The 11,041-nt window shown below is 44.6% G+C and overlaps 1 protein-coding gene across 1 annotated transcript; it reads left to right on the forward strand.

The window, feature by feature from the left end:
• The first annotated feature begins 9,260 nt into the window (after nucleotides 1-9,260).
• LOC109757542 (uncharacterized) lies at nucleotides 9,261-10,638 on the forward strand. The gene has a single exon (XM_020316360.4). It carries the CDS (start codon nucleotides 9,376-9,378, stop codon nucleotides 10,543-10,545), a length of 1,170 nt encoding a protein of 389 aa, XP_020171949.1. The 5' UTR covers nucleotides 9,261-9,375; the 3' UTR covers nucleotides 10,546-10,638.
• The last annotated feature ends 403 nt before the right edge of the window (nucleotides 10,639-11,041 follow it).

Here is an 11,041-nt window from a genome sequence, read left to right on the forward strand (position 1 = left end):
CGGCGATGTCCATCACCCAAATTATGTATTTATTTTTCTGTACCGATTAAAATTGTCATCATCCTTGCGACTTGGGGGGTTTGATTATGCAGAGATGATCACTGTTCATGGCCACGCAGGACACATGCATATTTTACCTCGCTTCACTTACCTACCACACGAGAGTAGAGCACACTTTCCCCCCAAACCACCAGCGCATCACTCTGCTCCAGTAAGAACCTTCATTTTGTCTTCCTCTCCCTGAGACACAGAGCGGCGGTTGTTTGCTTGACTTGGGAGGAGGACTCTGTTCAGAATATGGGATGGACTGAATACGTGCTGTAGCTTACCCTCCACAATGCCACCGACGCTTGAATTAAAGGATGACCAACCAACAATCAGAATTTACTGTCCTTCCCTTTTTTTTACTGCTAACGAACTAACCACTGGGCGATTATCTTAGACTAATGTCTGTGTGATTACATTGCATGCAAACATGACTTGTAAAAAAAAGGTTATGTTTTAACTACTATGAATGTCCCAGAAATACTACTTTTTTAAATCTATAATTTTTAACATTTTTCCCGTTCATGTAGCAAACCATACAAAAAACATTTGTTTCCTCATGTTATTAAATTTTTGTCATGTTAACACAACATAATCATATCTCCTTACCATGAGGCCGTGCAGATTGCTTAATTACTTGCTTCCTCATGTAATTACATTATTTCTAAGGTATGTGTCCCGTCTTTTTAATAATTTCTTTTTGCCTAATATAAGCATGTGATCAAGGATTTCTGAAATCTTAAACGGAGGAAGAAGTCACGCGTCTTTTTAACAAAAGTTATGATGTCTATCTCCTCTGACAAGGGCATTGGCGTGCAAAAAGTTTTACGTGTGCAAACACCACAGCATTTAAAGTTCAAGCACGGGAAAACGCGTCTGGAAACTGCACTGGATCATGTACTGTCCTGTTCTTAGGCTCGTACAGCACTGTTCTGAAGACGTATATGCCGCTTTCCACATCTAAATGCACAAAGTATAGACAGAACTGCTACTTTAGCTACACATCGCGGTGCACTTACTGATGAAGAGGATACCAGGGACATATGTCCCCATAGACCAAAAGTTCGCCTCCCACGGATGGTGTGCATCTTATTTATGCACTACAAATTAAGTGCACAACTTGACGTACTCCTGATTGTGCGTATACCTGATGGTGATGTAGTTACATGTATGATCCAGTTGCCATATATGTTTAGACAACTTTTAGTTTGTGCATCATCATGGTAGCGACGCCCAAGCAATTATTCAACCCTGCACTTTATTTTCTGACATAAGTTGGTAAAGTCTATAGGTCTGATGAATCATGCATAAGATCATTGGCAAATGACCTCACACGACCTTTCTAAAAGGAGTGACCTCGCACGCATGACTAGCTAATTAATGATTAATATATACTCCCCCCGTTCCAAAATAGATGACCCAACTTTGTACAAAACAAAGTTGGGTCATCTACAAAGTTAGTACAAATTTGGGTCATCTATTTTGGAGCGGAGGGAGTACTTTCCTTTTCTATTGCTAGTTTCCAGAGTTAGGTGTTCAAAACGATGGATGCATGGAATTCCTACTAGGAGAGTGTTTCTTCACACCGTCAATGAACAGTAAATTAAAAAAAAATCATAAACTCTGAAACTATGCGACATCAAATATGCTCAAACTTTGTATGTGCTTGCGATTTCATGCATACAAAACATTCGAGGAGCTCTACACAAGAAAAAGATTTCAGTTCTCAAAGTTTTGAGCACTGATTTTTGTTTCTCACGTGTACACTTTTCTCTACATGATATTTCTTGATGAAAATTTGCAGGCACCTAAAACATTTGAGCATATTTTCTATAGCAATGTTTCAGATTTTTATGACTTTATTTTCTATTTTTTTGAATTTACTATTCATGAGTATGTAGGGATACCCGGGAGCTACCACACCTTTCTCTTCCTACTAGAAAATGTTATATGTAGTTTAAACCATGGAGTTCTACATTTAATTCTTGTGTGCTAGATAGCTGACCATGTTATATGTAGAAACTACGCCATGACCTGTCTATGCCGACCCAGGATTATTATATACACTCCTTCCATGATGAAGCCTTCTTGTAAAATGATCCATGGCAAGCTTACGAACACTGCAAAAAAGCCTCTTATTGAACGACACCATCATAGATATTTCCCAATATTTACATCACATATGCAGTTTTTCTAGAATCGTCCTAAAGAGGCGATCGCATATGAGTTTTATTAAAAGAATGTCCTATATCACAGGTGGTTCTTAAACAAAAACCGTGTTATTACCCCCATTGATCTTCGCTTCTTTCTCAGCATTGTCTCCCTCTCGGCCTCTAAATCCTATCAGGACCTTCCCCTCCTCCACTCATTTCTCAGCTTCCCTTCCACCTCTTCCACCATGTCTACTAGGGTTGCGTCAGCATGTGTGACGAGGACCACCAATTCCCTACACATGTGGGTATTGTGTATATGCGTTGCCAAGAGGAGCATATTGAGAGGTGGAGCAGCCGTTGATCTACTACTGGCAATGTAATTAACAAGATGAACGGTTGTCTAGGCCAAGCTAGGAGGCGGTGGCAGCTTCTTCAGCAACACTGGCGGCTTGACCTTTGCAGTGGCAGGGCGACATTCGAGCATAAGATCACCATTTTATGTGTGTTTTAAATCTCTATCTCAGAAGATTATGTGAGTTGATCTTTGATGTCTTCTTTTTATTGCCGACTTAATTTTAACCAGCAATTGGTAGGCAAAACCGACTCGATGACCATGAAGAACCATTTTTTAATGACATATCTCTGGTATTGTTAGCTAGGTGGCGCCCCATTAACAGTACACATCCCCTAAAAAATAGTACATATCGTATGAGTTTCAACATGCGGTTGAATGGTCAAGAGGGTGGTTGAACCCCCAGCTCAGCATGAATCAAGTCACATGTTTGACAACATTGCTTGCTTCATAAAGGAGTGATATTCTTATAGTGAGAGACGACACTCCTACACCGAGGTCCTTGTGTGCACTCAGTGTTTTTTTTATCTCATACTCTCTCCGTAGTACATTCGATATCTAGACAAATCTAAGACAAGAATTTTGGAACGGAGGGAGTATTTTGTATACACGGGTGAGCGTAGGTACCTATAGCTTGTCTTCAAAGTTTCCAACCATAAATGATGACGACAACAAAATGGAGCATGGATGCATCAATTGGGCTAGGATGGGGACGACTATGATGACATGGTATCTTGCAAGCAAAAGGGAATCTCCACAGATATATAACCCAGGCTAGCTGTTACTAACAAAAATTCCCCGTATACCGCTAGTGCATGTCGCTAGAGGAACATGCTCAAGCCAAAGATAGGTATACACTATAGCTTAGTTCTATGCACTTGCACGGAAGATTTAAAGGAGGACGAGCTCCATGGGGCTCATTTTTGTGAATAATTTGAAAATCACATTTTTGAAGTTTTAAAAAATTCTTGAAAAAAATCACGCATGTTCATATGGATGTATACTACATGTATGTAAAATATAAAGATGATAGGTTCATTGTTTACTAAAAAAGATGCATGAATTTGTGTTTTTTTCTATGGCTCTCACCATAATGTATTTCATCGTCAGAGTCTATGCACATGTAGAATACACATGTAAAATTTGAATGTCATGAGAAAAATCAGACGTTTCTACGACTTTTAGTAAATGTTGTCGAGCATGGTTGCACCACGAGCTTAGGTGCAGCTCGTACGTGCTCTCGAACTATAGAACTATGATACCCAAAACTACACACATATATAAATGCATACATGCTACATTTTGGCATATGTGTATGGTATGTATATGTGCACGATGCAAGTGCAAAGAAATTTAATCATGTGCCTGTGAATCAGATAGACCCTAAAGTGAGGGTGGAAAGGAAAGAAAAGCTGTGGCTAGGCGCCGTTGCTCACCTGCTGCTAGCTGTACGTACGTAGGATCGATCGATCGGTTGATGGGAGTGCTTTATGGATCAGGTAGATGGCGATAAGATCCTGCAGGTGCAGGCCAAAGATTGGCCTGTCGGATGGAGCACCGCCCATTCGTTTCTTCCATGGACTACATACTCCTCTCTCTGTCTCTCTCTCTCTCTCTCTCAAAATGTAAGTAGCTCTGCTTTAGTTGGAAGATCGACACGTCCGTCCTGGAGGATGCATGATTTTCCTTGTATCTCGGGATCCGTACGTACTAGTACAGTCATAGGTAGGCCGGTCTCGGAATCTGTGCTGCATGCAATGAAACGGTTTGGTGTGAGCGTTGGTCCAAAAGAAGAAGATATCATCACTGTCAGCATAGATATCATCGCAGTCACTGCATGCCTAGCTTCAGATCTCGCAAAGATCCACACACATGCGAGCCTCCGCAACAAACATATCCCGAAAACTTTGCGCATCGTAGATACTATATCCAACTCTTTTTTTTTTAACTTGAGAGTTATACATCTTTACAGCGCAGAGGTTAGTTTTGGGCCATCCATTCTGATTGATCTTCAGATCGAAGAGCAAGAACTAATTGTCAGATTCTTATTTGTCTCTAGTTATAGCTAGCTTCTTCTAATCAGGAAAAAAATGCTAGCTTCTTCTTCTTTTTTCTAAGAAGCCAAAGGCCTTAGAGCATCTACAGTCAGGCGCTCCTAACCCTCCTCAAACGTCTGGGCGGCCCGCCCGGTCAATGACCGGTCACGACTTTTCGATTCAGACGAACATCTCCAACGGGCCTCAAACGCCCGCGCTGACCAGCACCCCTCATACCCAGCCCAATTATGGGGCGGATATGGGGGCGCGGTGCGCCCGGGCGCGTTCGCCCCATCAGACCGAGCCCACGCTGGCTCACCCGACCCCACATATATTCGTCCCCATCCGCTCGCCGAACAAACCCTAGCCACTTCACACTCCTCTCCCCTCCACTCCCTCCGCCACCCGAGCTCACCTCCGGTGATTTCTAGTCGTCTCCAGCATGGCGGGCAGTAGATCTGACTCCGACCAGTCCGGATCCGTCAACTGGGGTGTCATCCCGTGCGAGTTGGAGGATGCAATGGCGGTCCGCATTGCACTCCGCCGCTCCCGGGAGGACAGCGCCCGGCAGACGGACGGATCTGTCCGGTGCGACTCCATTGTGTCTGCTCAACGGGCGCTCGGGTCCTCTGGGACTGAATCATGCGGTCCCGACAACCAGATACTCTCTCCTTCCCCATCACCAGTCGGGCAGACTATGAGTCCCACCGGGATCGGGCAGCCCGCCATGGGAAGGAGAGGATAAGGGCCGCCAAGGAGGAAGCCATCCACGTTCGCATTGTGAACAAACCGCAGTGGAGGAATACGCGCGCCCTCGTTCGAGAGCAAAATCGGGCGGCCCGTGCCATGGCCGGACTGCCACCTAAGGAGGACAGCTCCGGCGAAAAGCAGATCCGGCTCAACCCCTACTGTGTCTTCGACCGGTACTTCCGCGAGAAGGATGGCAAGGGCGCCCTGAAGGGCAAGGGCATCCGTGGATGATCTCCACCATAGCCAAACATGCCAAATTTTGGTAGTCCGATGGCACGTTTAGTGTAGTGTGATGGAGTTGCCGGACGATGTCTGTACATCGACCTAGTTGCATGAGTTTGTAAGGATTTGAGATATGATAATTGAGGTGTCCGAATGTGGATTGCGTTATTTGAGGCGTGAGCAGTCAGTGTCCGGGGACGTGTCCTGGCGCGTCCACGGGCGTTTGAGGTGCCGGATTTGCCAAGTCCGGCTATAGATGCTCTTAATTACATAGACTACATCCCTTACAAGAACACCCTTATAGAAATTGAATAATACATCCAAACCATTGGGGGTGCCGAAGGCTTCTTACTTCTTAGTCCTACATAGCTACATCCAGAAGGGGCGCATCGTGAGCAAAGCTCATTGCCGCCACTGGGCCTACGACTCAACAAAACAAACTTGTTGAAACCCATGAAGTTGTAGAAGAAGCGGTTGTCGTCAATCTAAAATATCGCCTCCTCAAAGAAAAAAGAAATGCCGAAGAAGATCTCTAAAACACCTCAGATCCGCCAAAATAAAGCCAGGAACACAAATCTCACTGGCGAAGCCGAGGCTGACAAACCTTCTTCATGTAGTCCATGCATGCGTACCTCCATAACAAACATATCCCTAAAACTATGCACAACATATTAATTTTCCTATGGACCACTTTGCGGTCAGTTAATCAAAAAGTTTTTTTTTATTACTGGGACTAGTTGACCACTTGGAAAAAATCTAGCCACTTTGCTTGTTGTATTGCGGGAAAAAATTCTCATAACTGGTGATTTCCTATATATGTCTTCTCTATGGTGCAATTTACATTTTCCCCTCTTCTTGAGTTTTTACAAATAACTAATTAGGAGTCTAAAAAAGAAAACTGTTCATAGGATGCCTTCAGAAAAGTTCTAGAAGATCTATAAAACATTTGACCGTTCGATCAATGATCTATTAACCTGTGAATTTAGGTATTCTCTTGTTTATAGACTATTGAAAAATTGTGTACAAACTCGCAGTTTACATATTTTTAGACCTGGCCCTTCTCTCCCTTTTTCTTTCTGCAGGGAACAGAAGTGGACATTCTTTTGGCAAAGATTTCAGGTTCACACTTCATCAACAATGTGCATCTACAAGGAAAAAATAATATTGTTATGACTTTTGACTTGAGTGGGTTATTAATTAGTTTCAATAAAAATAAAACACCCAAGTGCACACATCGTACATCTCCACCAAATATAATATACAACTAACAAAAAAGGCAACGACCCTAGAAAAAAAGGCAATGCACCTAGCTTTCCCCCGATGAAATTAGCAATTATTCTCCATGCATCTCATTCCAATCAATTTAAACTACATACTTTGAGCTGGCTAGACATGACACTTAAGAGCTACAAGTTCCATTCTGGGAGTGGATGGGCCCACAACGAGCTAAGCATGCAAAATAATCTCTTTCTCTGTCGTTGCTTTAATTAGTTTGGCCTTTAGTACTACTGCTTTGCTTTGCTTAGCCATCTCTGATTCCGTTTCCATCGATCAATCCTTTTCAAGCTAATGCACCGAATACAAACCTTTTTGTTCTGTTTTCTTTTCTCTCATCGGGGACAACTAGAGGACAAAGTGAGGACACAACTGTCGACGGGACCCGTCCGATCAGATATTACGCTACATCGAGTGGTGGAGGAACAACATCGTGTAAAACGGAAAGCCGTACATGCATTATCGTTTGCAAATTAGAGGGCATGACAACGATCTCGGTTGCGCCATGTGGCTACACTCGGCTCGTCGAAATAAGCTTGACCAAGACTTTACTTCCGAAAAAGGATTTTGCTACCTTTACTAGTGACATGTGCATAATTTGTCAAACCAATACTAGTGACATGTGCATAATTTGTCAACAAGCTAGTAGTGACCATGCATGCATATGAAAAAGGAACATCAATACCAAATGCTCCCTATGCATAATCAAGGATGTCATGCACTAAGTAATTTTTGGAACAAATAGGTTGTTAGATAGTGGGCATGATGCAATATGTAACCATCTATATGTTAGGCACTAAGAGGGAAACAAGCAAAGTACTCCTCTATCCATATATATAGGGCCTAATGCATTTTTCAAGGCTAACTTTGACCACATGTTAGATCATTAATATATGACATGCAAGTTACAGAAAGCATACAATCAGATTCATACATGAAAGGAGCTTCCAATGATATAATTTTCACATTATACATCTCATATAATATTAATCTTATGAATAGTCAAAGGCAGTCTTAAAAAAACGCATTAGGCCGTTTATATATGGAGGGAGCGAGTAAGTTGCCTTGTGCTGGGGAATTAGAGGGGATATTTATGTAGTGGGGTGACATCACTGATGCATGAAAGAATCCGTGCAACTAGCTAATTGATTTTTTAGTTAGTTAATTAATTATGTGTTCTTAGGTATTAAATTAGTAAGGCAGGCACAAGGGGACAAACTAATAATGAATGATGAGTATTGTCCCATGTTCCATGCATGGCACTGGTGGAGTAAATGGGGGGCTTGTCTCCACTAGCCTAGCTAGACAGTCACCACATACAGATTTAAAAAGGAGAAAAAAAAGGAGAAGAAAGGTGTAAGACAACAAGAGCACAAAGTTAACAAAAAGGAGTAAAGAGCTTGCATTATGTGCCTGCGTAGCTATGAAGGCTAGATATTACCAGACAACAAGAATACCAATTACTAGTAGTATCCAAGTACTGCACTAGGCAGTACTCCCTCCGTTTTTATTTAGTTCGCGTATTAGCTTTGGTCAAAGTCAAGCTTTATAGACTTTGACATAATTTATAAACAAAAATATGAACACATGCAATAACAAATCAATACCATTAGATTAATTATTGAATATACTTTCACATTATATATATATTTTTGTTATGGTAAATATTTATATTGTTTTCTATAAACTTGGTCAGACTTTCAAAAGTTTGATTTCAGTCAACTCTAATATGCAGAGTAAGTAAAAACCAAGAGAGTATTACAAGTTTGCAAATGGGCATATATTGTGTGTTACAAGAGTGCTATAGTATTAATTCCCTCAACAACAACAAAAAGAACGCTATATTATCAAGGAGTAATCCATCTGACGTAAACTTTGCTAATCTGCATTTTTTTAGAAGTGCAAATTATTTCTAGTTGCCGGAAAGTAGTATGTAGGTGACTAGAAACCCAACCACGGCACACTTGATGCTTGTTAGAAGAACAATTGTAGAGGATGCAACACCTAATAAAGCATGAATTTTCAAGATGCTAGTAAGTAGTGGAAACAGCAAATAAAGCAGAAGACAGTGGGATGCTTAGGCTGAAATGCCCCTAGCTTGCTGTCACCCATTGACATCCAGTGAATTTACTAGTACTAGCATTATTAGCTGCTAAAGAAAAGAGAAGATGGAATGTACTTTCTTGTTTTGCAAACGTACTACATCGCCTTTTGGCTCCCGGGAGCATTTGCTCCGAGATGAACAGTAACACACAAAAATGGTAAATTGTTTAAATAAAATTCTGATTCTTTTTTGTGGATGTTCGTGTTAGTGTTTCAAGCATGCTTGACAACTTGTTTAGCAGCCAAATAAATATAACTTCTATTTGGACGGCTGAAAGGCTCCCCCTTCCCGCCTACAAATACCCTCTCACCCCCACTCACCACTTCACTCACTCACTCACAATCTCACTACACAACCCCGCTTGGAAGCTTCATCTCCACCGGTGCGATCTTCACCGATCTTCTTCTTGCGCTCTGGTCTTTCTGTAGATCGTTCGAGATGACGGTGGCTGTGTGCCATGTCATGCCGGCGCTGGACGTCGCTCCTCCTCACACTCACACTCGCATGCCGGCGCCGATGACGCCCCCGCCGCGGCAGCTGGACATGTGGAGCGCCATCCAGGCCCCGGCCACCAAGCCCGAGCCGCCGGCGGTCAAGGCCAGGGCCGGCTACCCGATGGGGACGGTGCGGCGGTCCATGAGCCACGAGAGCCTGAGCCTCTGCACGGAGAGCCTCGGCTGCGAGACCGGCACCCGCGGCGACTTCCTCGACCTGGCGTCCCTCCTCTACGCGCCGCCACTGTCGTCCCACCAGAGCGAGGATGCCGTCGCCCAAGAAGAAGAGCAGGAAGAGACGGCGGCCGGGGAGCTGAAGCTGAGCGCGGTGCAGTACCACCGCGCCCGGCCGCAGCGCGCGTTCCCGCCGCCGCTACCGTCCATGTCGCGCCACCGCGGCGACGACGGCGGGCCGTGCTTGCGGGTGCGCCCGCACCGCCGTGACGGGCGCCTCGTGCTCGAGGCTGTGGCCGCGAAGCCCCAGGGGTACCTCCACGCGCAGCGCCAGGACGGCCGCCTCAAGCTCTGCTTCGTGGACTACTCTGCTTCGGACTCTGTCCTCGACCACCAGAAGCAGAGCATGGTGCAACAGCAACAGCCAGACCAAGAACAGATGCTGCAAGAGAAGGATGTTGAGGACATTGTCGAGCATGAAGAAGTGGAAGAGGAGGGGGAGGACGAGGTGGAGGTGGTTGACAGGGGCATGGTGGTGGAGGTGGTGGCGGCGTCCGGCAAGGCGCAGCGGTGCTCCAGGATCGTCATCAACAAGTTCGTCGGCGGCGCTCCGGTCACCACCGACGACGTGAACACGATCCCGTCCCCATCGCGCTGCTGCAGAGCTACCGAGGACGAATTAGCCGCTCCGACCGTGACGTCGGGGTTGCGCCGGGTGCCGTCGTCCACCACGACGCTGGCCGCCGCGGTGGCCGCCGCGTCCACTGGCATGCAGTCCGACGAGGAGGACGAGGAAGAGGTTGAGGAGGAGAGCGCGTCGCTGCTGTTCACGTCGCGGGTGGGGGACAGGGAGGAGCTGATGCAGAGCGTGCGGCGGTGCCGGCTGCTCCGGCAGAGGCCGCTCTTCATCGTGGAGTCATACTCCATCATCGCCGCCTGATCATTACTCCAAACTAATCTTCATCGCCGCCAATTTTGTATTGTACTGTATTTGACAATGAATGAATTTATATGAAAGAGGTTGATTACTTAATTACATTACGTTAGTATTAAATTTTCATTCTTTTAGCATGTCACGCCCTGGCAAATGAGATATGTGCATTTTTATTACTAACCATAGAGTGCACTTTATTGACGAGAGTGAAGTTATGTTGTCCCATGGTCTCCAAATCATGTCTCCGATCTCCATGACCAATAATTTGAAGAGGAAAGCACCACTTGTTAGATATAAACATTTAGGAAAAACATTATAGGATCTCTGGTCTCTTGCTCAGAACACCTCATTAGATAATAGAAACCAAAGCGTGATAAAAAAAAACCTATGATGCTCGTGGCCATTGGACACCGAGGCGTAATCCCTCGACTGCTTGGTGTAATATGATGAACGGTGGAGCCAAGGTTATGTACACCTGCAGGGGTGGTGTCGGTTTCAAAAC

This window comes from Aegilops tauschii, chromosome 5 (assembly GCF_002575655.3).
Source record: "Aegilops tauschii subsp. strangulata cultivar AL8/78 chromosome 5, Aet v6.0, whole genome shotgun sequence".
NCBI classification, from domain to species: Eukaryota; Viridiplantae; Streptophyta; class Magnoliopsida; order Poales; family Poaceae; genus Aegilops; species Aegilops tauschii.